The sequence below is a fragment of the Corvus cornix genome, chromosome 2 (assembly GCF_000738735.6).
Source record: "Corvus cornix cornix isolate S_Up_H32 chromosome 2, ASM73873v5, whole genome shotgun sequence".
Taxonomy (NCBI): Eukaryota; Metazoa; Chordata; class Aves; order Passeriformes; family Corvidae; genus Corvus; species Corvus cornix.
Window position 1 is genome coordinate 44,980,751 of NC_046333.1, and position 27,960 is coordinate 45,008,710.

The 27,960-nt window shown below is 39.5% G+C and overlaps 1 protein-coding gene across 4 annotated transcripts in view; it reads right to left on the minus strand.

Moving 5' to 3' along the window:
* Positions 1-27,960, minus strand: part of CREB5 (cAMP responsive element binding protein 5) — a 258,114-nt gene that overhangs the window by 180,679 nt on the left and 49,475 nt on the right. For all 4 annotated transcript variants that reach the window (XR_002045390.3, XM_039549391.1, XM_039549390.1 and 1 more), the window contains one exon: positions 22,917-23,038. Coding sequence is in view for 2 of the 4 variants with exons in the window: in XM_039549390.1 (XP_039405324.1) it covers positions 22,917-23,038 (122 nt within the window). In the remaining 2 variants the exon portion in view is untranslated. The remainder of the gene's footprint in view (positions 1-22,916; positions 23,039-27,960) is intronic.

A 27,960-nucleotide genomic window follows, 5' to 3' on the forward strand; every position in this document is an offset into this window, starting at 1 on the left:
ACACCACACTGGAGACTGAAAGGCCAGGAGCAGTATGGGTATATCTGACTTCTTGAACCCCAGGCACGACTGCTCAGTCAAATGTTATCAACCTGATCTCCAAAGGGGTAAAAATGTAAAGAAAAATTAAACTCCTTACTCAAGAATGACAAGTAATGATAGGCAGATGGGGAAAGAAGGGAAACATTGCTCTCACTGAAATCATAAAGCTTTGAATCTGTACTTATCAGTCTCAGCCACTGGCTTCCAATTTTTTGGATCACAGACCTCTGTCAACCCTCTGAATTTCACACAGAGCACTCTGTGCTCTTATCATAAATTGTGTAATTAAGGCAAGATGGTTCCACAGACCAGATGCAGATGACTTACCACAGCTTTGCGACCACCAGCAGTTCACAGACCAGAGTTTAACTGCCACCCAAATACGGCTTTGGAGCACCGTGACTAGAATTTATTGACAAAAAAGATAACATTTCTAAAGGTATCTATGAACTTCAGTAATCCTTGTCTTTTTTTCAAAATGTCTTCTGTTTTTGGAGCCTTAGACAATTACTGTTAATTAATGGATCAGACTTGTGTACTGGGGCTGGCAGGAGCTTTGAAAACTTTTATCCTAAATATCTGTGTTGGAACATGCAGGGAAACTTCCTTGTTGTTTTAAATTAGGAGGGATTATTCTTAAACGTAGACTTTCTGGCTGCTCCTCAAGAGGTACAAACCAAAAAAAAAAAAAAAAACCCTCATAAATAATTTTTTTGTCCTGTTTTCTTTCAATAGTTGTTCCTATGTTATCAGAAAAACTTTCTGAGATACACTGAGTGATGCAAACCTCATCTGCTAATCTCCAGCAAACTACATGGCACTGCTAAGCAGCGTGGCACAAGACACAGGACAGACATATGAAGTGCTAAGCCAGGTATAAGCCATCTCAAGGCTCTAGCAGTCACCACTATAACACAAAGTCCAAAGGGCCAATTTAAGCACTACTAATCCTCTTAAGGCCGCTGCCTGAAGGATGACAGCCCTGCACAAAATCTCTGCAATGCTGCTCGTGCTGCAGGCCAACCTCTGGCTGCCCCCGCCGGGCCTCTGCCCCTCGGGCACCCAGGGAGCACTGCCACCTCCCCTGGTCCCTTCCTCGCACCTTCACGGGCAAATGCCCATGAACTTCTTCCACGGGCAGGAGAAACCTCCCTGCCTGCCCTCCACTTTGGCTACTGGTTTAAGCAAATGCTCTGACTCCTCTGATACTATGAACAAAATGCAGGATACTTAGAATTTTTGGTCTTTTATCTTAATTTTTTTGACATGATCTAATTACAGTCATTCAGTGGTGCCCTCTAATTATCAGTAGAAATGAATACTGAAAGATGACCCTTGTCTTCCACAATTCCCTCCCCTCTTCCCCCACTACCCTTCTCATGCCCTTTACAGCATGTCTGTCCAGACTATGCTTGTAACACCCAAAGCCTTCTTTACACAGAGAGTAAGCAATACATGCTGTATATATATATATGCAGAGGTACCCATGATAAACCACTTACTAGAGCTAAGGAAAAAAAGTGATATAAAGGAACATATTTTAAAGAAGAAGGAAACTTTGGAAGATTGGTCTCACCAGAGTTTGAAAGGAAATAGCTTCTCTATGGGAAAAGATGACATCAGATTGCATGCTTATGTCTTGAAGTTTCCTACAGATATTTCCCATTTTTCCTCAGGGTTGCTTGTTTCATGCACAATTACTTGTCCAAGATAGCCACTAAAGCAACATAGAACAAAGAGCTTCTTCTGTTCAACTAAACTTCAGTAACACTAAGTGTGCAAAGCCCAGTTTGGGTCACTCAGGGTGTTTTGCACTGCTAACCCTGAGTGCTAACACCACATTAAGTCCTGCTAATTGGGAGGCTAAAAAACAGGGGGAGTACAACTGGCTCCCTGGCTCTACCCAGTTCTCTCATTCTTCATGCAAAAGCCATAAACTGACTATTTCATTTCTTCTAAGTTGCCTATTGTGACATTTATAAACAGGAACCTGGCAGCATGTCAATGGTGCAAACTGATTTCCTTTTCTAAATACAATTTTAAAAAGCAAATAAACAAGGTTATGCCTGCTAATGAAACATTATATGCCATGCTGGAGCTAGTTTTTCTCAAATGTATTCTCTAGAGCAGATGGAACACCAATAAACACAAAACAACAAACCCTTTTATAAAAAGCATGTTTATAAGAAAATACATTCTCCATAGAACTTTGTCTAAGGCAAAACTGGCTTATATCTGTAATGTTATCTTGGGGACAGAATTATGGTCCCATTAGATTGCTGTAAACAAGGGAGCTCGCCATGCATTTCAAATGGAGAAGGGCTGGTAAGAAACATGAAAAGAAGAAAAGAAATTTGCCAGGATACTTACTAGGTGTAATTCCTAAAGGCCTTAGTTGTAATCAAGGCCTTATTGTGCTAAAACCTGTATAGACACATTGATGGACAACACTTGCCCACAAGCTTCAGAGTCCAGAGACAAAACAAGGAAAGTGGAAAGAAGAAAGAGAGAAAGTGATTTGTTCAGCCAAATATCAGGACGCAAGGCAATGGCTCTTTTCTCCCAGTCCAGTTCCTTGTCTATTATTTTGCACTGTTTCCCTGCATCTAGTACTTATCTACAAATTCAGAAGACCAGAAAAGTTTAAAAAAATAGGTAAAAAATTCAAAGAAACAAAATTATAAGCTCTACTTGAGTTTTTCTAGCACTATCATTTCATTTATGTAAATCAGAGTGCACATACTAAGTGGGTACTCAAAGAACTTTCTCAAAGTAGGTGCATGTCAACTTTTGCAGGACAAGCAATTAGACGTCCAAAAGCAGCTGCCAGATCTGGAGGCCAGTCAGAGGGTAGCTGAAAACCTGGTTTTCCTTTCTTTATTGTAAGGAGTTTTGTTTTTATCCATCATGAAACAGAAAGCTGGGAGGGGGGAGGGCGGCAATCCTCCAGGAATTGCTTTAAACAAGCCTTTGATATGGCTAACTGAAGGCACTAGGCTTTTCAACACTATGCAAACCATTTATAATCTGTTAATAGCAAATACACAGAGACAGCGCTTCGGCATTTAAATTTGTTATATTTTATTTAAAGCTTCTTTGAAATTCTCATCATTGATTTCACTGGCATAAGTTATTGGCATCATGCATGAGTTACAGCACTAGCTGTTGACTGCATTCAATGACCAGAACATTTTTTAGACAGAGCCGTTGGTAAAGAGAGCAAGGATGGTAGCAACAAAACAGCCAGCGATTTTCCATTCAGGCAGTTTCAGGCAGAAAACCAGCAGGCTTAACTTTTCTACTAAGAAGTCAAGTGGAAATGCTGCTACCCTGGTAATAAAATGCATCTCCTAAATATTCTTTTACCCCCAACCCACTGTGCCAGCTGTGTTGGGCCAGGCAGACTACATGGGCACTCAAACAAAAGGCTAGGAAGGGTCCAGGAGTGAAGGCTAATGGTGGTCTCAAAAAGCACCCAGAAAACCGTTTGCGACATACGAGAGATCATAGGTTTAACCAGTGAAGTGGGTTTTCCAGTGAGCTGGTAGGAAAATCATTTTGATTGGTGAAAATCATAAAAGGAACACCAAGATATCAAGTTAATTCACCAGGTCTCCTGGGAAGTATATCACAAAGGCAATCATGCAGTTTTGCAGGATCCACAATTGCTTCAACCAATTTTAGGTTGATGCTTTGGGAGAGGAGAGCTAGTTTAGATCTTAGACTGGAAGAACTTAAATAGAATTAGGCACGTAATTTGGAAGCATTCAGGCAAAAATTAATAATCTTTGTAGCCATAAGAGTTTAAAAAGTTAAGCTTTAGAAAGGCCAACAGACTGTCTACACAGAAGGTAAAAAACTTAAATACGCTTCTAGCTAAAGGAAGTTCACTTCTACTGAGTACAGCAAGGGCTACAGACAAAGAGACATTACAAGAATGTGTCCTCTCAATCCTCAAAGCTGGTAAGCAGTCTGGTTGAGGAGAAGCTGCCCTTGTCCACCTCTGCATTAGCTTCAGCAAGTGGCAGACAGGCAGGAAAAAAAAATTAAGACTAGGAGAATAAACATGCTTAGAAGAAAGATAAATCAATAGTGGTCCTTTTGCAAGAAACAGACTTGACTGTCCACTGATAAAGGAATGTGACTTGGTCTTAAACACAGATGGAGATCTCTGGAAGAAGAGCTATTGTTAATGGGAAAAAGAACAAGTAAGCAAGCTGGTAGGGAGCTTGGACATACAACTTCCCAGGACAGGGACAGCGGAAAAGATCAGAAACATAACTCCTTGGACTGCAAAGGTGTTCTACAGGTCAGGTACACAGCAAACTGCACAGCCATCCTTTTCCTCACTCTTCTACACATTTACTGCATGACTTTGATCAAATTACTTCACATTCTTCTGCCTTACATGTAAAACAGGACAAAGACCTTCAACAACTACATAGTGCTTAGAAGTGACAAGAGGGGAATAGCTTTCAGAGAGACAACAGAGTGTGCTTACGAAGGCAATGTAACACAGCAGTGACAGAGCAGAAAGAGGGGTTTTTTGTAAAAGAACTCCACAGGACTTTAGAGTAGCATGCATTTCAAACTCACAAAAATGACAAGAAATCATAATCAAGATACTTTAACCAATACAGAATATAGTTACATGATGAGTACCATTAGAAGAATTGCAAGACCAAAGAACAATTATTTGGTAGCTGGAAACAGGAGAGAAAGACATGTGTATCAGTAAGAGAGAATAATGACTGCATACTCAAGTCCAGAAAGTCCAGATAGCGTTGCAGGATCTATTCTTCAGAAGAGGGGAGCTCAGCATCTGCAGAAAATTGTATCCAATTAAAGGATTCCTGGCTGTACATCCAAATATGGGTACTAAAAATTGTAAGCCATTTCAGAAGAGTCAGGCTAAAAATCTTACTGAGGTTATATGGTAGTGGTGGTGGTGAGGGGGGTGAATTCTCAGTTGTAAAAGCAGGATATGTTTGGCTCGGCTTCTTTTCTGACTGGAGGAAATGGAGAGAAAAACAAACAAGCTGCACTATATTTGATAATGCTACCAGACAATCATCCAGATGTACACGCTTCCAGTCACACTAATTAAATGTGGTGTGGAGCCATCCTGGGGAAATTACATACCATTCCTTTAGAGTACCACATGCTTCTGAAATGCCTTGGCAAAGTTCTCACTCCATCTGAGGAGCCACAATGCTCCTTTTACTAAGTAATAAATAATTGATCCTCCTGTATAATGGTGTGACCCAGCCAAATAGATAACTTCATTCAAGGAGGTAAAACATAATTCAGGCAGGAGTTTCAGCTAAGCACTGAATGAAACAGGGCGGGCAGGGATCCTTGAGCAACAACCTAGCTGCACATGGAGAACTGCTAATTCTGAGCACTGTCCTCCACACAGCAGCTTTTGCCTACAAAGTGGCTGTCAGTGGGATAGGTTTATAACCTAAGCAATGTTGAGTTGAAGGACAGAGCACAGGGTCAGGACCCAGCCTGAACAAGTAGCACCCCAATCCTTTTCTCAAGAACAGCTAGCTCCTGGGTGTCAGCATTAAAGAAGAGCAATATTACCCTTCAACCCTTGAACACTGCTCATTTTCAACTCATCTAACTTACAGTTTTAATATACAAGACTCAAAAAATAGCTACTGAGGAGTCCAGGAACTGCTGCTTGCTTTTTCTTCATCACCAGAAGACAATGGAATGGACTGTGCTCTGGAAATCCATTGGATCACACTGTCTAAGCAAAAGGAAATAGGTTTTCCAGTAAGATAGTGCTCAGAAGTGATTCTGTGTATGTTTTAGCCTTTTTGCCAGTTGTCTAGGAAAATTACAGTAATAACTCCCTGACACAGACAGTATTTTAAAGACTTAAGCTGAAGATAGCTGCTAAATACCACCATCTTCACCATTCCTGTGGATTATATAAGAAAAGGCAATGTGACCCCTGTACGACATTCTAAAAGCCATTTCCCAAACATTTCATAACTGAATGCTTGAACTCATTTCAAATGCTTGCTACAAATTTTCATATTTGAAAACAAAGGCTGAAAAGCCAGAGCTGTTTGTGACTCAATGGAAGGTCTCCTTCAAAACACATTATCTCACATTTCTCACCTACAGCTCTGAAAATGTTTGCAAACCTGAATTCAGTGAGTCTGGATTTCTAGAGCTGGCCCAGAATTTTGCCCAGAGTTTTACATTTTCAAAGAGTCAAACAAGAAAGCTGATAAGTTTATCTGGATTTACTAATTGTGTCCCATGTAATAAGACCTGAAATTTTAATTCTTTCAACAAGATTTATTAGGTATTGGCAGGGATGCATATGGAAGTTTAGCATCCAGAGAAAAAGCTATTCAACAGAGAAAGAAAGAAAAAAAAAAGTAAACTCAATGAGGTTCAAAGCAAAAAAAAAAGAATAAAGATTTGTGTGATAGGAGAATATACTTTGTTGTTCTATTAGATTATTTGCTTTAAGGCAGAAATATGATAGTCTGAATTTTAATAAGATATGGTAAAGTCTGTGATGCAGGGAGTCCAAAATGATTATTCTTCCTTCAAAAAGGACAGACAATGTACTACCCTACAATACTTGGTCTGTCTCTTCTTACAGTAAACATTGCTAATGCTCCTGGAGAGGGGCTGACCTTGCCAGCCAATTACATTATGCTAATTTGTCTGTTACTATAACTCCTACAGAGGCATTCACAGCTCAAAGCAGGACACAGATTTATATTGTCTCTTCCAAGCTGCAGACTGTAGACGTTAATCTCTCTCCCTCCTTCCAGTTACAACTCCACATGGCAATATCTGCATTCAGTGCCACTGCACATTGAAAGAGACAGTTATTGCCAGCTTTATTCAACTTAGAAGACAAGCTGTGGTCCTGCTTTGCCCTCTTAATAAGTGTTACTCTATCTCAGAAAGCATATGCATGGTAACAGCTGTTTTCATATGAAAACATATGGTTTCTCATATGCTTTTGAAAACACCACAGGAATGTATTTGCTTGCTAGATGCTAGTGCCGTGTCTCTACATCCAGCAACAAAATCATTGAAAGGAACTGAATACTTTCTATGTTATACTCATGTATTGTAAAAATACCTGTTGTTTTAAAGCAAAAAAAAAAAAAATCAGCCAGCTGAAAAGATTTAAAGTAAAAATAAGGCTCATAATTTAGAAATTATGTGCACTACAGTATTACTTGAACATGGGATCAAAACACTGGTCTTCTGCAGACATATAGCAAATAGCAAGCTCCATGCAAGCAGTTTATAGCCCATGTTCCTTCATGAAAACAAAAGCTAGTGAGACCTGCCTCTTCTAACTGCTGGAAAGATCAGAAGTTTCCCTAGCATCTTTTAGCTGAGATAGGATAAACAGAGTATCAAAAACAATTGAGTCACAGCAATTCATAATAAACTACTGTCCTTCAAGTAAACCACAGTATTGACCTTTACATGCTTCTTTCCCTCCCTTCACAATATTTAGGGCAAGCTAAGAGTATCCACACAGCCAGTTGCATGTCAGAGGGGGTAGAAAGTAGCTGATTTGTTGGGCTACTTTAACTCAGATGTGCTCAGTGTAAGGTCAGGTTAAACTGAAAGCTAAATATTTGGGTAAATAAAAGTTCTGGCTGTGGTTTTGAAACCGATTTCAACATCAGCTGACACAGAAACTGACATAAATATGAAGAAAGTTTTCAAAGTGTTATAAAGGCAGGGAAGTTACAGATTGGCAGGAAAACAAGAAAAATGCAAAAACATGCCTTATGACAAGGTCTTACAGAAATTTCCCTTTGGCACTAAAAATAATTCCACTGCAATATTTGTAGAAAAAAAAAAAGAAAAAAATTATATTCCAACTAGTTTATGCTCTAATACCAACAAAATGTAGAAAACCATCCAACACTACTGCAAGACCTTCTGAACACACCAGTATCTCTACGTGGTGTTCCAGTACATCTCATGTAACTTAAAAAATTTTACACCTGTGTCTTGATGGTGGTTAAACACAAGGTCACACCAAAAAGTCCCCCGTCACACTGAAATGTTAATGTTTTATTACCTATTAACAGTGAGGGGGCACACAGAAGTCCACACAAATCTGTAGGACTGACTTTACAATTTCCAGCAGATCATGTTGCACTGCCGCCTGCAGTTAATGCCCTGAGCCACAGGCTGGCTTTTAAGAAGGTGCTTAAGCACACGATGCAAAGAGGTCAGGAGAGCAAATGAACAGCAAGAACTGGTGAAACTCCTGTGACAGCTTGAGGTATGGCCCTCAGGCATCTGGTGGGCCCCTTTCCATGGGTTATGATTCCCTCCTTGCAGTCTGTGAAAGGTAACACTTGCCTGGTGGGCACACAGGTCACTACGAGGATCTAGCATTTTGCAAACTACTGGCAGATGTGCAATAAACCCACGCTGACCTTCTTTCTAAAAGCGAGCAGCAACCAAAGACTTATTAAGATGCCCTGGGCATAGGAGATTTAAGAAAACAGGTTGATTGCTTGTGCAACTGTTTCTACCAGCTTGGAACTAATGCACCAGGGACAAAAATATAAAGCCCTCGGAGGAAACAAATACAGGATGTCTCACTGGGAACACTATGGTCTTAAAATGATACAAGCCAAGGGAATAGAAATAAACCCTTACCTGACTAAAAGATGTTTTGCAGTTATCAAACAGAGGTATAACCTTGTTCATCTGGTTAGACACTACAAGGAAATGATGAAACCAACTTTCAATAATACCTCCTTAGTAGTGCCCAGAGCTGTCAGTCCCAGAAGGTAACTGAGAACATCTTTTACCTAAGGTGACTCTTAAAAGCTCAAATGAATAGGAAGATCAAAAATCCAAGAGTTTGTGTCATTGAGAAAAACAGTTCATATGTTGCACTGGTCATATCTGCAACAGAACAAAAATATCCACCATGAAATCATATTTGCTTCTTTTTCTGTTCACATATTCAGAAGGAAGGAAGAGGAAAAAAAAGAATAAAATCAGGTATAGGCTGCTGTTCAGAGGTTTCTAATCCTACCAAAACAGTACAATAACGTGCTCCTGTTGGACCTCAATTTGACATCCATAACTCCAGTTCTTCACCAGAAAAAGAAGAGGTTGATTTACAAATGCATGTCCAGTTTTCCAAAAGGTATCCAATAACTTTGTGCAATAGCAGGTATTTTCATAAAGCACAGTGGTGTGAAAAGACTTAAATGTACGTACAAGAAAAATGAAATCAACTGCTGGAGGTATATTCAGCACATACCATATAAAAATTCATAAAAATATTTACAGAATTATATTGTTCACCTGCATTGCTCTTTGGAGTCAGAACTGGCTTTTCCATGAAGACAGTTAATTTGCTCATAATGATCAACACATGATGTATCTCTGAAGTCTCCAAAATTAAATTTTCTACTCATTTTCCAGCTGATGAACAAAAGGAAACTGCTCTTCCTGCATAATTAACTTAGCTTATACTCCTATCATGAACAGTCTATACGAGGCTATATCTGTACCAGCTATATGACAAAGTCTCATCTATGACCTTGTTATGCATGTAGAAGAAAAAAATATTTTTAAAAAAACATTAAAAATCACACTGCATATTCCAGAAACTTCAGCAAAAATGACCTCACACTAGAGGTGATCTAAAATTACCTTATTTTACATACAGAAATCTATCGTATTAGCAATATTTTCAAAAGATGTAGTAAAAGAAGAGCATAATATGAAAGTATGTTGAAGCTTAAGCTTTCCATTTAGTTTAGTGGTTAGACTGGTTTAGACCAGCAAAACTGGTCTCTTCATGAAGTTTCAAGAATTTCTCCATTGCAGGTGTAGCTTCTGATTATTTCTTTACTAATAATTACTGGCAGAAGCTTATCTGCTTGACAGGAGAAGGAGCATTTAAAATTACCAGAGTACCACATTGCTTTACGTCCCAGAAAGGGTGAGGGTGTCTAGCTGGCAGAGCTCATGGAAGTGACAGGGATCCAATCCAGACAATGTCTGTACAGACAGCACTGCAGGTTCCTTGGTTGCTCAGCTCTTTCACACTGTATTAATAACCTTTGAATGCATCAACTCTGGAACAAGCAGAATTATTTTTTTATTTTCCTGGAAAACATGCTGTGGTATTAGGTTAGTAATTTAATCTTGTTGGCAATATAATAGTTATGGCATAATCCTTCATGTTATAAAAGTAATTGCCATAATCATAAGCCACATTCAATTATTTCTTTTTCTACATTGCAGCTGCAGTGGTTTCCCACTCCCAGCCTGCCGTCCTGTTGCTGACAAGACAAGAAGGGGCAGAAAGCAGAGCTCACAAAACACTACTACATCCCATCCCCTTCTCTTGCCTAATAGCAAGTGACTCCCCATCCCAGTTAATAAAGAGCTCCTTGTCCCTCCATTATGCAGTGTAATCTTTAAAAGATTACATTCTCATTTGGGAATGAGCCAAGAGCCAGTGGGAAATTCTCTAGTAAATTGGATAGGGAGACAACAATATGAAGGGCAGCTGGATGGTAGCACATTTTTTTCAGGGCATTCCTATTCCTGGGGCCCTCTGGCATTGTTAGAAGTCCTGCAGTCTCGGCTTTTTTCACTGCTCTGTTGTCAAGAAAATGCTATTCAAGAAAGGGATACAGATTAGCTGGTTTGAAGATGGAATGTGAGGAAACGAATATTAAAGAGTAGGAAAAACAGAAGAAAGACCAATTTCTTTTAAGTCTTAGCACCTTACATAAAAACAAGGGAAGAACACTTTGTTTTAAAACAATGTATTAAGTGTATCAATTGCAATAGCAAAATATGCTTTTTTTTCTTACCCAACTGTCAACGAGAAGGCAATTTGAGCACTCCATCACTAGCAGCATATTAAGAACAATTCTGAAAGGAACATTTCCCTCAGTGACTCTTTCCCCTTGCCTGCATCTTCCAACAGATGCATTTGCTTTGTGGAATCTGCTTTCCACTCCACCCTACCTGTGATCCAGGATGGAGAAAACCAAAACAGCACAGGGCAGGAGGCCCTATCTCATTTATTCCTGCCCATGGAGGGATGTGAATGAGAAAGGCAACAGTACTTTTTGTTGCATTTTTTCCTTTTTCTTTGGGAGTTTTTTGGGGGAGTGGGATTTGGTTGGTTTGGGTTGGGATGGGTTTCGGGTTGTTTGTTTTTATTTGGTTTGGGCTTTTGTAGTTTGTTTGGGTTTTTTACATATACACACACTTTTATTGTTCTTTAAAGTATTTTCTCCACAAATCACATAAAATTATGTATCCAGAACACTGCATAGCTGACAGATATTTATTTGGTCAATTATGGCATACATATATTATCATCTCATTACTGCATTTAGTTAGAAAACACAGAAATCTACCAAAAAAAAAAAAAAAGAAAAACCTGTAACAAATGTCTTTTTATTTTTTTAAGTAGCGGACCTTTTCTACCTCCCCCAGAAAGATAAGTTTTTAATCATAATTTGAAATTATGATCATTATTCCCTTTCATGTTACATAATTATTTATTAGGAAGGAGTAAAAAAATAGTTCTCACAGAAGGGTGTCAGAAAGATTTGGTTTACCCCTAAATTTCTGTTTATCCAAGTACAACTTTCTTCATCTGCAGGACTCAACTAACAATAGTTACCTTCTGTTAGTCCATGGGAGGCAGTAGTTAAAATACATTAAAATAGAGGATTGTTTGCAATTTAAAACCTTGGTGTTGGGAAGTCCTGATTCAGCAAACTATCTCTCTTCAGCAAACTCCTGCACACATGCTTGAAGTTAACCATATGTTTAAGAGCTATTGAAGTACGTGGACTTTGGCCCCATTTCAGAAAATCAGTTATATACACATTTAACTGGCTGAGATAGATGAAGCAAAGAAAAGAAATTTGGATATAAGAGGCACACCTGAAAAAGATTCCAGCCACACAATAATCCACAAAATAAGAACTTATGTGCAGAGGTGTAACACTCGTAATAGTTTTCCTGGTTTTCCTGAAACATATATGTTGGCATTTACAATTGCATGAGTTTACTGTACTGGAAAAAAATAGCGTAAATGGGAAAGAACTATGGTAACTTTGTCACCAGAGGAACAAACCTTACACAGATGTATACTTCCCAAGGGACACACACAGAGATCTCAGAGGTAAGACAGGAGTGTGACATGAGAAAGAATATTTTAGAAAAGACTATAAAGAAAGCAGAGCCATGAGTGTCCAGACTGACTTTCCTTTCCACTTTTTCACGAGTGAACTATTCTAATACCCACTATCAACTGAGCACCTTCATGCCTCCTCTTCTCTTGTACAGCCACATCCCCTGACATCTCATTTCAACATTAAGCAGAGAAACTAATTCTGTTTCCTTGGGTTTGGGGGTGGGAGGAACAGGATGGGCATGGTGGGGAGAAAGGTAAATTTCACTTTTCACACCCTTCGATCTCTGCTCCCCCAGTTCTGCTGAGAAGTACATCACAGGAATATTTTGATATCCCACTTCTCAGAAAACAAAGAACTGTCTTTTTAATGTCTGCTTCATGGGAGTGCTGATTTTTCACTCTTTCTCTCTCACTTGAACAGCCTCATGATAGGCTCCCTCAGCTTTGTTCACGTCTGAGTAATATTATTTTCCCTCTTCTTCTGTGTTAGTTTTCCTTTCCATTTTCCCCACTAAGTCTGATCTGGGGTAGGAATACAGCCTTTGTATAAGTAAAAAAGAAAGGTACTTTTCTTCCTTTCATTTCTTGCCCCCTTTAGCAACTCCTACTTTCTTGTCTTCCTTCTTTCCCTCCCTTCCAGGACATCAGGGAGGACTCTTCCAACAAAAAGGAGTAAAGACTGGGAAGGTATCTTATTTTTATTTCTTCCTTGATAGGAGAAGAAAAGGTAGGGCTAGGACAAAAATAAGCTGCCAGATAGAAGCCCAGACAATCTGCAGATTGGGCATCTTTCACCTTTTCTTCTAGGTGTCATGTCTCAGTGTCAGTGACGAAGCCAAAAGCCAGCTCCCTTTCTGTGCCTGCTTGAATTTCCATAGGCCTTGCTAAGCCCACAAAGAGGGAGAAAATACCTCCACCCCACACACACATCTCAGGTGAGGGAGGAAGGGGAGGAAGAGTAAGTATCTCTTACTGTAGGAGGGGAAGCCACCCTGGCCTCACGAGCACACACGTACTTTCTGTTGAGAATGAGCTCAGAGACCTACTCAACAAACCACCAAGAGAGGACTTTTAAGATTCACTGAAAGGTGCTGTGGCACCTCCATCATCACGTTACACTTACAGACTCCACAGATTAGACATCAACACTGTACCTTAATGGTTTTTTGCCACTGTTTCTTTTGCAGATGCCTTTTATTTAGAAAGGGAATTTCTAACCTTCAATAAGAAATACTGGTGCAAGCTTACAACTAACGAAAAGGGAGTATACAAAGGTTGCATGACAAGGCAATAAATTTCCCTAAACACTACATTGTAAATATTTACTGAGACTCACAGGAAAAAACAAAATCAGCAAAACCCTCAGAGAATAAATTTCCAAACAAAAAAAAAGCATAAAACCAAAAGGGGAGCTAGTCATTTTCTGGAATTCCAAAGAAAGAAAAAAAAATACTTTTCCGGGCTCATAATGATTTTCCTATCCACATTAAGCATATTTTTCCATCAAGAAGATTTCTCTTAATAATAGTATGCCATGAAGGATCATTAGGCAGGAAGAAAGGGTCAGAGCAAGGATAACAAAGATGAAAAGAAAACTGCTGAGAGTTCACCTCTGCTGTTTATTTTGAGGCACACTTAAGATTCAAGTCGGACAGTCCTAATTGTATTCAAAGATTTAGTTCTCTAAAGAACATAAACAAAACTAGCAAGGGGTATCAGCCAGAATAAAGCTTTCTTCATAATCATAGAGTAAGGTCAGCTTTTGTTTGTTCTTTTATATGATAATATCCACTCCTTTGTGTTGACTTTCAAATATTTTAAAAAGGAGAAAATAAGTGTCTGAAGACTAATGGCCTAATTCTGCAGGGGCAGCTCTTTTAGCATGTTCTCATATTTTCTAGCTTCCTTTGGTTGTGCTGTCCTTACGAAACATTTTAAAGCTTTTACACCTAATCTAGGTTAGCATGCTCTGGTTAGCAGCTTGTATCCATTGAAAAGCAAGGCAATAATCCATCTAGGTTTAGGGCTTTTTCATAGAACTGATGCAGAGCTGTGTCAATTTTAATGTCATGCTATGGAGGGTGCATGTAGCTCTCTCCACTTTAGAGGATTAAAAGTGACCTCTCTTACCAAAATCAATAAGGGCAGCTTGCTGTGACTAATAGGTTGTAGAAATTCAAAAGAGACAGTTTGTAACACTGAGTTCATTCTCCCCGTGTCTCTCCCCACCCAGCCCCAGACTGGCTGGCAGAGCTGCACTTTGACATGTACATTCACATGGCAACCCGATGTCTGTTCCCTTCCCAGGGACCAGACCCCGCCACACACAGTTTACTCACATTTCAGGGAAGAAAAAAAGCCAATATTTATTTGATAATAGTGGACTCGGCAACTTATGTAGAGAAGCATGTGAGAGAGAAACCAGAATAAGGAAACAGTTAGTAGGTACATTTTCTACCTCCCTAGTATGATTATTAAAAGGCCCTATTTTTACATATTAGCAGGATATCAACAACTACCCAGGTACTTCACATCACTTCATGACCACAGTTGTTTTTTTCTGGTCTCTGAGTAAAGGCTTTTCTCCCTTCAGATCTTTGCCTAGTTGTAATAGGTTAAAAGTTTAAATTCTGTTAAAGTCAACAAAACTGCCCCAGAGATGTATGAGGCTATACCTCCCACTCTGGTGTTCATTAACTGCCATCACATGTGACCAGTTGTTCTAGCTTATTTCTTCTCTCCACTATTCCTTTCTTTACTCTGAAGTAGATCAGATTTAAAAGTTAAATTTGTGCAGTACTGGAAATGGGACGTGCTACAACATGCACACTGTAAAGTGAGTTTTCAGTTTTTCAGTTTCATATTTTGTAAGCCTAAAGAACACCAGAAACTCAGATCCGGATCTCCCACTTTATGGTGAAGATACCCTTACTCTCCTGGACGTCTCCAACTTCCAATTTATCCTGCTTGATGTACAAATTAAAAATCCTTACCCACAGTTCATAGCTTGTGGACATTTTCTCCACCTAACAATCACCATCATTGTCTTTATGCCAAAAAAACAAGACTTGCCTTGGGGGAGCAAGGGAGAAAAGAGGCTGAAGTTGTGGGAGGAACCCAACTGTAATGGTTTAGGAGTCCCTACGGAGGTTTATAAATAGCTGACTGCCATGTGCAAAATGTGAAAGAAACCCAGTCAGCAAAAGAGCTGTTGCTGTTTTGAAATCTTCTAACTACGTCCATTTAGGCAGCAGACAGTGTTATAAACAAACTATAAATCAAGAAATTATTAGCATTTGAATTTTGGCAAGATAATAAAATGTGTAGGGGTATAATCAGCAAATAATAGGAAAGATCTGCAAGAAAACCCACCAATTAATGATAAATAGGACTTGGCTTGGGATAACTTCACCAATGTGGATCTCATTAGATGGCTGTGGAACCTGTTCCTGCAGCAGCCCTCTCCGAGTGAGGGAAAGGTGAGGTAACCAAAATGTCAGCACACCCAACCCTCACGGTTCTTGGGCTCCAGGATTGTAACCACCTGGGCCAAAATGACAACCTTATGCTGCCGTGAAGGCCATGCCACAGTGTCCCAGTCTTTAACCAATAGGTTTCCTTGCCTCAGCTTTCGGACAATTGCTCTGCAATCCCCTCTCAACAAAGGAGACCAAAAACACGCAGCTTCGCTGTCTGGAGAGCAAGAATCCTTTCCTCTGTTCGCCTTGCTTTATTAACAGTATCTCTTGTAGAGAGAAATGCCCCCAAGCAAGCAATATCACTTAAACAGGTAAATAATTTGCACACCAGGCAGGGGGAAGGGAGAGGGAAAAGAGACCCTGCCTTATTAGACTCGAAACAGACACACCATGTTAATACGAAGGATCAGCATATGGTTCTAATAGGCTTTCTTAAAATGATTTATCAGCTGTGATTAAGCCCTCGACCAGCATGTCTATCTTCATAAATAAAGGAAAAAGTGCACCTTGCTCTGAAGTGTATCAGCAGTATCTTATTACCCACCCAACCACAGAGGCTGCAGCCCACTCTGGGGAGCAAAGAGCTTGTGTTTAATAGCAGAGTGTATGCTCTAAAGAGACTGACAAGATTTAGGGGCTTTGCCTAACAGATAGACTTATAAAAATGCCACTACAGGAAAGGTTTATCCCTTTTTCATGTGCCATCCAGTCCACGCTGCTGAAATCTGAACTGGTAACAAGGAAGCTGTGCCATTAAAAACATTCCAAGGAAGACCAAGGCAAAAGGCACAACTTCACTGTGTTGCTGTGAAAGAAATGTTAGAATGAAATCAGATGGGCCTCCTTTTCCGGGGGTAGCCAAAACACACAAAACATAACAAACCTCCAAACATTACAAGAGGATGACTCAGCTTCTTTGGGACAGACATAATAATAAGAAGAAAGAAAGTGGACTGTCCTGATTGAGCTCTACAGGATGATTCATCAGCTGGAATTCAGAAGAACATGGAAGGATGATGGTTACAGAAGTTTAGCTGAATCAAAAACGTATGCCCTCAAGAATTGCCTTTCTGCACGATATATGCACTTATTGCTGGAAAAACATTAAGGTCTTCTCTTTGAGTATGAGGATCTAAACCCATAAAACTATTCAAAAGTCCATTCAAGATAAGATAGACCTGCCTGCCAGGAGAAGATAAGATGCTGTACCATCAGCAACAAGCCTAAATTAAAACCTATTCTTGTGAGTATTTCTGCAAGGTCATGTTATGAACAGTTTTGTCTTGACAGATTTCCTGCGCCATTATGCAGAAAGTGTCCCTTTTGTAACACAGTTCAATGTGGCAACTGAGTGCCTGGAGATAGATACATGCTCAAAACAGGACTCATAAAGCCGGGGACTGAAGCACCAACTGTGGAGCTGCCATCATACAAAATACAAAGAACCGCCATATGTCTACCATGAAATCTACGAAGGTTAAGAAGTTAAAATCCAGCAAGCCTACCCATCTGGAGAGGGGAGGAGAGCATTCTTCCTGTCTTTAGCAACACTGAACAACAGCTGATAAATCTTTAACACACATGGTCTGTGGGATGCCCTATTCTGAGACCAAGGAGATATGGAATCAATCCGAGGCTCTGCCACAGACTTCCTGTGCAATTTTCAGCATGTCACTTGAGGCCAGATCCTTTATGGTAGCTCTCTGATTTAGTCCTGCTTTGTTTCAGTGAGAGCAAGGCACCAAAACATCTTTGAAGGTGTCTATCAATCTTTTGGGGCCACGCTGCTGAAGAGGTTTAGGAACCAAAACAGGCAAAAAGCCGCTCTCTTGCCAGAATGGTGGAGACGACCCAGATACCCTGCAATTCTCACTCCACGTGTGTGATTCCTTCGAGATCTTGGTGTCACACTACAAAGGAGCTTTGGAAATCAATGTCCTCTGGAATCTGTTTTTCCCTTAGAAAATAACAGACAGAGCATTTACCTTCTCCATAGGAATACTGCAAGAGTTAAATTAATTAAGAAAAATGGGCTGTTGCAAGCCAAAAAATGAACCCAAAAAGCAGATCAATAATCTGATGCAATTAATGTAAATGAAAACCCAGAATAACCCTCAGAAAAACTTGGATACAGAGTTACAGTGTATCTTTCCAGTACTTCAATCCATCACCCAGAAAGAATGCTGTGGTGTGAGGATGCTTACATCTTCACAGACATAGATGTTATATTTAGAGTATAGGAACTATTATACTGAAACCTTTAAATGTGGGGTGATATTTTGGACTTTGAGTTTTAGAGTTTTGAGCTATCACCTTGACAATAGCTTAACTGATTGATAAAGTAACAGCTTGAAATTATTACAATACCTACAACAATGGTACCCTGGCCCTTAAGCACTGTATTAACATAAACAATTCCTAGTCTTACTTTGTGTCTACTATGACATACTGAGTATATAAGATACTTAATCTCAGTAGGAAAATAGGAAATCAGAGGGCCCTTTGACTTAAAAAATATGGATGATCTTATGGATGTTTAGGTAAATGCAGGGAGAATGGACATATGTGCATTTATGATTGCATAATTTTTAAAAAAAATCAAAATAGTAAGCATTTAAACATAAGTCTTTCCTTTCTTCTGCTGTACAGACTGTCTGACAATGAGTCAAAAGTGCTCCAGGAACAGGCTTATGAGTTTGTTGGTTTGTATTACTTCACAAGTGAAATTCAGCCCTTTCAGAGCACTTGCCTCTGAAACATCTACCAGCACACTGCTCTTCTCCAGGGGTTTCAGAGTACTCACAAGGGAAAACTGGGGCTAATTTGTCACCCATCAGCCAAGCCAACCACCAGAATGAACCCTTAATCCCTGTTCTTCTCTTTCACCAAGAGAGTGCACTGCCAACATTACCACATAGACTATTAGTATTACAATACAGGCCTCTGAAACCCAAACACTTACACAATGTGTTTTATCAACATACAAATATTTTTTTCTTCTCATATAAGGGTACAATATCACCCTTTCCTGGCTAAGGGCCCCATTTACTGCACTGCTCGTTTCAGCTGCTGTAATGTCAACTATTAAGTACAGGCAAAATCCCTCATGATTTTTCTATATTACTTTTCAGAAGAGGAGAAAACCTATGGGCTAGATATACATTGCATGAAATTTAAGCAAGGTGTGGAAATTAAGTTAATTTTTTCACCAAACTATACTACTCAAGAGACAGATTCTATCATTTCCATCTTGCTTTGAATTATATCATCTTCCCTATACCCATAGGCTACAGTACCAAACTATGACATTCAGAAAATATTTGCAAGAAATTTCTTCTGGAGGTCAGAGAGTCACTGAATTCAGCATGAAATAGTGAGGTGGTATAAGCTAGACAAGTGCATTTTATCTACTTTCTTATGCTGATACACAGAAATATATACAAGGTAGAAGGAGAACCTAAAAGGTACAAACCAAATACATGTCTTTCAAACACACATCAGACTGTAGCACCATCCCTTGTTTCAAATAACTAAACTGGATACTCAGGCTTTTTAATCCTTCTGCAGACTGAAATTATTTAACCACCAAAGGCTCTGTACTTGGTTTTGTTCCTTTTCTTTACTGGACTACTTCAATTTGCTGATGCTTTTCTAGCAGTGAGGTGCCTGCCTTGGGATAGTATATTTAGAATAGGAATATTAGGCCACATAGAGGACTTGCTAGCCATGAGCTTCCTGAACCAACACTGAACAACCACACTAAAACCAAGCTGTAATTGAGAACAGCCATTTCCCTGCCTCATTTTCATAACTTACATATTATCATGCAGCACTGAACAATGGTTAGAAGATTTCAAAGTTTCAGGATAAGTCTCAGGAAGTGATGCATCCAAATTCTGCATAAGCAGAATGTGACTTTAAACATGCCCTCATGCTGAAAATATTTAGCTCGCTATTCGTAAATACTATTTGATGTAATACTCTACTTGCTACACTCAGCATATTTCCACTTTTTCTCATTTCACACAGGGAGGTCAGGTGAGATGCATTTAATTGATTGGGTCCACTAAGTTATTCAGAAACAGACCCTGACTCTTCCCATTTTTGACATTATCGTCTCAGCCCCAACTCAATGCCCAAAACAAGATGTGACAACTGGGCCTATCCAGTAGCAGCAATTACGTGTTTGCAATTACAACCCACTACAAATGCTTTGGATAACTAATGTTCCAAGCAGTGTAAGCCTAAAATATGCAGCTAGTGGGCTAAGATGGTCATGTGATCTGCCAGCACTACCTGCCTTGTTGAGTCGGGTTGCAAGTTTTGTCTGGGTCCAAGCTGTCTGTTGCTGTTTGCCTCAAGCTCCCAAGAACTTTAAAATTTACAATTTTGCAAGTAGAAATATAGTATAGGTATGCTTTTACCTGTGCTAATTTTGGTGGTGAATTTGGGTGGCAGGACGCTTTTGCCAGGAACAAGAGGATGGAAAAAGCCTCTTTCTCATATGCTTATCCATATGCTTATTGCTGATCTATAGCACCCCTTGCATTTAGGGAGCAGGCCTTTCTCAAGGAGAGACTTCCAAATAATACTGGATGGTTTAAACAGCAGGGGAGCCAAAGCCATGTGACAAACTCACTTCCATTTATAGCTTTACTTTTCTCAATTCAGGTCCTGGAGGACATCATAATCATTATTGTTCCTTGAATCCCCTCAGTCCCCGAGCAAAGGCTGATCCACATACATTTTCAGAGGCGGTCCTTGACAGATGAGCTTATAATCATAAGGCATATCAAGTATGGGAGGCATAAAGAGACACTACTTCCACTTTACACATGAGCAACTATGTCAGAAGGATGTCAAATGATTTATTCCTGGATAAGAAGTTAGGATATTAATGTAAGTGCTTTCTACTCTATAGTACCTTTACAAAAAAAGGAACATACATATGATGTTCTGCCACCCATGCACTCAGAGCTTCACAGCTAATTTGGAAAGTCACCAGTCTGCACCACAACAAATTCTCATGGATTATCCATGGGCTCCCACCCAGAAGACTAAAAAAAATAAAAATGAAGAAAGAAAGAAATGCAGCTACTTGAACTTTATCCTCTGAATTTTCAAATTATGACTCTCAAGGAGCAAAAAAAGCCAATGAGAAATGAAAGTGTTTTTCTGTTACAAGATTTCAGTGTCAAGCTGTGTGCTAAGCCACAGTGATATACTAAAATAAACAAAACTGTTTCTTTCAGAGTCCAGAGAAATTAATATGACCAAAAATATTTTTGGAAGACTTTTCTGAGCAGTGAGTAAGATTTCCATGCAGTTAACCTTAGTCTCCCTGTGTTGGTGGGTCCATTAGGCCAACACTACATCACACTCATATTCCAGGGACAGGCTGTTAGAAGCATTTCCTTAGGGATAGCTGCAACCCAAGGAGTCTCCTTCTGTCTTGGCCTTTGTCTCTTGCATTTGTGTAAGGCTCTACTGGGGCCCACTTCAGATTCCTATCTGACAGTCAGTCAGTAATGTAAGAATGGACATTCAGCAGACTAATTGGAAACACAGAGCAAATGTTACAGGTTAGCCAGCTAGTGGGACTTATGCCCTTTTTTTTTCATTCCTTTTTTTTTCCTTTTTCATCCCCAGTTTGTTTTTTTTATTTCTTTTAATTTCCCACCCCCATGATCACTTATTTGCTCCCTGGAGATCACCAATGGCAGCTGCAGGGGTTGGTAGGAGGGCAGAATAAGACTCCCAGAGGCTGCTAAACAGCTGGAATTATCAGGTAACTTGATGCCCTTGTCTAGGTTTTAATCAGATTTTGCAACTATCCCTTGCAAGCTGAAATCTTTCTAGAACATCAAGCGCTGCAATCTGTAGCTAACTGCACTCAGGTCCACCTCAGTAGATTTCTCCTCATCTCCTACTCCTGCAAAATAAACACCACCAGGCACAGAGAAAAACTTAGGAATCCTCTAATGCACAAAGAAGTAGGAGCATACAGAAATGTTCTGCCTGATTCTAGCTAAGACTCCCCTCTGCAGCACCTAAACCACAAAGTTTTTAAGAAGTCTAAAATCAGATGCATTTATCTCAATACATGGCTGTTTCCTAACATTTGTCCAACACACAAAGCTGTGAGGGTCAGTCTGTCCTATTTTCCCAGTACCTGACCAAAACTTGAACTCTCTCACATTTGGACACTCTTACTCCTTGCTCAGTATACCATGACACAGCCTCTCTGCTCCTCTACCTGTCCCAGGCTCTTTCCTTATGAGCCACAAATAAACCACATCTAGACACCCTTCCTTATAAGCCAAAACCAAGCTACTCCTAGACTCCCTTCTCCTCTTCTTTCTACAAGCCACCTCTCCTGTTCTGCACCTCAGCAAGCAGCTTTACCTCTTTTCTTGCTGGCCTCTCTGGTGCATTATGCTCTTTTACAATTCTTTGAAAATTTTAACAGCACTTTAGAATCTCTGAAAACACTCTTAACTATCTTTGGGTACAGGAGTACACTTACATACAAGGTGGCCTATATAATTCAACCTAAACTTCAGAATACTGACAGAACATCTTCAGAATAAATGAAAATAATACTAATTGAAAATGGGATATGTTATCTACTAGGCATTTCAAGTCAAAGTTTCCCAGCTCAACTTGAATGCTTTATGAGAAATACAGAAACACAATAAATCTGGTATTGATTACAAATAAATCCAAGGGCCCACTGTGTTGTGAAGGAATTAAAAAAATAAAAAGAAAAAGTTTTGCTCTTAAGTAAATGCCCCTTCATAAGACAAATTTCCCTGCAATGTATTTGAGCCAGTTTGCAATCCTCACTTCAAAGATGATATAATTTTCCCAAGCCTCTCCCTCAAGAGGTGTGTGGTTTGTGTTATAGTTTACTTAAAAGCAGAGACTTGGAATCAAACCCTGGCAAACACAGTTACACTTTTTTTTTTTTATTTAATACTGGTTTTTTGTTGGTTTGGGATTTTTATTTCTGTCAACTGCTTCAATAGTTCTAAAAAGCAAGTCACAATTTATAGTGCCACCTAGTTTCTAACCAAAAGGTTACTACCAGGTAGTAGAGCTCAATCTGCTTTCTCACAGATTAAAGGACACTTCCTTTAACATTTCAAGGAATCAAAAGGGGAGGAAGGGCATGGTGTGCTCACACTCACCCTTTTATTGTTCTCTTCTTCTTGTGCCTTCCTAAACTCGTGCTCTAGGGAGCAGTCGATGTCGTTGAAAAGGCCGACTTCCTCACAGTTCTTCAGAAAGCGTGTTGGTGTAGGAGTTTGATCTGAGAATATGACAAGAAATGATCATAGGTGCTTAATATTAAAAGGAGAGGGAGTCAATTAAATAGTCTTCAAAGAAAAGAGAGGTTCTGACTAAACTTCTCTTTGCCTTCCCACCCCTACCTACCACACCATCATTAAAAAACCCACACAGTGCTAAATTTTGACACTAAACACTGCGGGCAGCCTGTGCTTGCCATCAATGTCCAAAACCAGGCAGCAGTCATCATTCAGGCAGAAAGACAACAGCATAGGTTTTCCCAGGGCACGTAACACAAGTGCATATCCTTAACGTGTACGAACGGTCATTCAAACTGTCTATAAACCTCCAAAAATAGGTGCATGCAGAACAATGCACAGTACATATCATAAGGCACACTTACACCACAGCACCCATGTTAACTGCTGTGGATACACACTAGTTAACACCTTCAGATGCTCAAAAACCACCTCAAACATACACATATTAAGCAGAAAAGGTAGCCACAGCAAGAAGCTCTGGTTCCGAGACAATTTTTGAAGGAAGACTTAAATGACATTTAGAAAAGCTATGAAAAGTTAAATTTTGGCCACAAAGAAGCATCCTTTTGCATTTTATACCTGAAAGTGTTGACAATACATGCAAAACCATGGAATTTAGAGTAAAAAAAAATTTAATGCCTTTATCTCTAGGACTTTTCTGCCCTCTCAGAATTAATGCAAGGACAGGATTCACTTTAATGCCACAGGCAGGAGGGACTGAAGCAATTACATGGTTTTCTCATACCTTTTCAAAAACCTGCAAGACAGACAAGCTGAATTGCCATGTAGACTGTAGTTTCAGTGATGACCTTGGCTGGTCTTTCTTCAGGAAATGAAAAATCAAGCCCAAATTTGGGAACCAAAGACTCCCCAAAGCACAGCTCTGAGGCACCTCCATTCATTCTGAGGCTAGTTCTTAACTATTCCACCTTGGCTCCTTCTTCCCAAGGCTCTGTTCCAGCTCAAGATGCTTTGTTCCTGATTTTACAGAAAGACTGGACTCATCTTGTTAAAAAATAATCTTCAGCATAGTCCTTGACAACTACCTATTGTTTGTATTTCATTTTTTAAAGAATGAAAACTCTGTCATACTAAACCCCACTGCCCATATTGGGTCAATTCTGACCTCAGAAAAAAGCTTCCCACTTCAGCGAGTTCTGGAAGAAAAAACTGGTTTCTTGCACCTAGCTAAGCTGGGTCAAGTTCTAAGATTACCCCTTACAGCAAAGAGTTACCTGACACAATGCACTTTACATGATCAGGATAGAAATACGCATCAACCCTTAAATAAGCAGTACAAAAGCAAGGCATTCAAAAGAAAACGCAGTTTTCACTTGGAAACTAAGGAAGAGGATCAGCCTCCTCCATTATAAAGCAAGGTGAAGCCAATTTCAACCTGTATCAAGCATGATCCTCCAGGTTTGACCTTCTCAGGTAATCCAAGGGCAAAGACACTCATTTTCATTTATATTTCTGATAGAACATCTTGAAGGAACATAAAATGCAAGTCCTTAATGTTAAAATTCTTTTTCATTTCTTTTGGCTTGAGCATCCTACTTATGAGCTTAATGGAAACAAACCTCAAGCATTTGGGAATGCACACTTATTTATCTATTAGTTTTCACAGCTAACTACAGTATTACCAGAGTTAGAAATGTAACTTTCCAAGAATCCTGCAGGAACTCAACAAAAGGAGATGAGTTGACAAGGTGCTGGCATTGATGGGAACTGAGGATACTCAGCACTTTACAGGTCCATATCCTACATAAGCAGTGCCAAAAAAATCTCTAGGGTAACCTCAGTAAACTCAGTAGATTTACACCAGGGTTGTCTTTGGCCCTTGGACTGGAGTTCGTACTGGAAATGAAGTGCACTAAAATGCAGGAAAAATAGAACTAATTTCCAAAAAGGATTAAGTGCTACTTTAGTGAACAACATCATTGCTTTGTAGAAAATCAAAGACAATTGCTGCTAAGCCTTTCTGGACACAAAAGGCACATTAGCATCTGAATGTGAGGTAAATACAGGAAATGTTTTATTGTTAAAAGTGGTATATCCATATCCATAAGCAAAGTATCAATTTCATGGCCAAGATGAGAAACTATGGTTTTACAAAGAAATTCATGCCACCACTTGCACTAGAATGAAAAATCCTGGGTTTCTTCAGAGTTGCTTGAGCCCAGAACTGGCCAAAAAAAGAAAAAGAAAAAAAAAAGTTTTGTCACTGAAGTAAATCCATTTTAACAGTGAAGAAAAGCAAGCCACAGCAAGAATGAAACTTCAATTGCACAAGGTCTTCAATGGCTTTTCTCTGCTCATGCTGAAAGTCTATCTTCTGCACCACAATATAACCAGTGGTGTTGCCAACAGTTGAACTTTCCAAGTAACTATTTTAATATCTCAAAAGATCAAAACTGATAACAACACTGTTTACACCCCCTACATCTTGAGATGGTGATCGTTATTTATTACCTCAGGCTCCCCATATGGCTACTGTAGTTCCTATGTTCCAGAAAGGGGACTGGCAGGAATTCACACCAAGATTTTGTTAAAATAGACAGCCCCTTGTTTCTTCCAACTGAGGAAGGAACACCACCAACCAGCCAGCCTAAACTCCATCCACAGACCTTCTGGAAGTCAGCTCAGTCAGATGTAAAACAAGACCTGCCTTTCTAGCTCTAATACTTCAGCCTTCTACATTCAAAGAAACCAGAAGTCCAGAAGATCCAGACTTTAAAATGTTGAGACCCTGTGTGGTAAAGTAGTTACTCTGCACATACACTGCGCTCATTGGTTTCAGGATTTCAAGGCTACCAAGTCTAGTGAGCTTGCTTTGCTCCTGAGCAACCAACTATTTTGCCTCTGGAAACCAGTTCTCCTTTAGGATGTGGGCAAATTAGTAGGAGAAATTACTCTCAACACCACAGGAATTCTTTTACCTAGATTAGGCAAGCTTTTGTGTTTTAATTGGGAACAGTATCACAAAGAGACCCTAACATAAGCTATAAAATCAGGTCTCCCAGAATTAATAAAATATTCCTAATTCTCAGCACTTAAAAATGCATTAATAGTTCCAACAGCTTGTGCCTGACCTCACTGTTCCCTGTTGGTACAAACAAAGCTTTTGTTGCTATCACCAGCGCCCACAACTATTGCAGACTCATTGAGAACAGGGCTCTGATTTGTTGCACTTGAGCAACTGGATGAGCCAGACCCATCTGGACCAGAACTCAGACAGAGTTAGCACCACTCTCAGCATTCCTGCTGAGGACACACGTTACGTAGGAAGCTGCTCTGCAGGCACACTGCTACTCACATAACCCAGGACTTTAATGTCACAAGCTGTATTTTGAATTGGCAGCTTGGGATACAGGTTTATCTAGGTTAACCCTAGATACCTGCCTCTTATACTGATCAGCTATCCCAACGCAGTCCCATTTCTCAACATGTAAAAATCTTTCCATCCTCAGCTAGTTCCATCCTCAAGAACTAGTTTACTGTCCTTTGAGGCATCTACCTGTAGCCAACTATCACTTCATAGGTAAACCTGTCATCTGATAATTACTTAGGAAGTTATTTCTATCTCAACTTTATCACCAACTTGAACACAGATTTTGTCAAGCTTCAGACTAGGCAATAAAAATATTGTTCAGCCTATCACTCAGGGGAATAATCAGCCTCTCTGAAGACACAGTCATCACCAGATAGGCTGCAAGAAACATTAAGTTTAAATAAGCCTCAAATATGTAAATAGACAGTATGTAAGCCCCAGAGCAAGTCCAAATGATCTCACCTGTGCAGATCCCAAGTTAACCTTCTGTATCTTACAGGAAAATATTTCAGATACACTCAGCGATCATATTCTGACCAGAATCTCATATACTGTGTGTGTTTTGGTTGCTGACTTTTGAAATTCTGTCCTCAATGTCTGAAGTGATCCCTGATTTTTCAGATTCATTAAAAAAAATATGCTCTGTAAAGCAATGGAGAACTTGAAGTCTTCAGCAAAGTCAAAAGATTCCATTATGTACTCACTATGTTTGGAAATGCATGGGGGTTTCTTTGTTGTTGTTTGTTCGTTTGGAGGTGTGGGGATTGAAATAATAGTCTCAGAAAGGACACTCAGTCTCAATATATTGTTTTCAAAACAGCTCAGGAAACACAACATTAGCTTGCTATACAGAAACTTACTTGATTCATCCAGAATGTATTTTGTTAAACTACCTTGAATTCCTGAGTTTCATCCCTCAAAACAAAAGAGAAAACTTTAAAGCTTGAGACCAGTTTAAAAAAGCCCTGGAGAACCAAAGGACACTTATGTGAAACAAGCTTGCATTTTGAGAAAAAAAAAAAAAATTAAAATTCTGATTTGGTAAAAGTTACCTAACAGCACAGCTCCAAAGTTTGTAACTTGATTCTTCATTTCTCTTTCAAAAAAAAAATTTTGTTTAGTCTGATGTGCAACAATAATAGACATTTGGCTTGTTCAGCTGTGGGCTCCGTTGAAGTTATACAGTTAGCCATGTTGTACTTTCATACAATGATAACAAAGTCAGAATAAAGGAGCTAGCACAGAAGTTTGAAGGGCTGCCCATCAAGCAGCCACAAAGACAGGTGGAGAAAGAGGAGAGGAAGAAGTGGACCCAGACATACGGGGTGAAACTGCTCCCACCCAGATGAGGGCTACCAAGAACTTTACTGCTTAAATATGTAGTGTTTAAAGCACTGGTTGGACTTCCCTGAGGCGATACACATATTGGGTACAACTAATTTTTCAAGTCTTTTGGTCACTCTGAACCTGACCAGTAAATGTTAGAAGATGTTTCATTTCATTTTTGATAAAGTGAAGGACACAGAAGTAAGCAAGAAAACAAACCACAGTATTAGTCCTTATATCAAATCA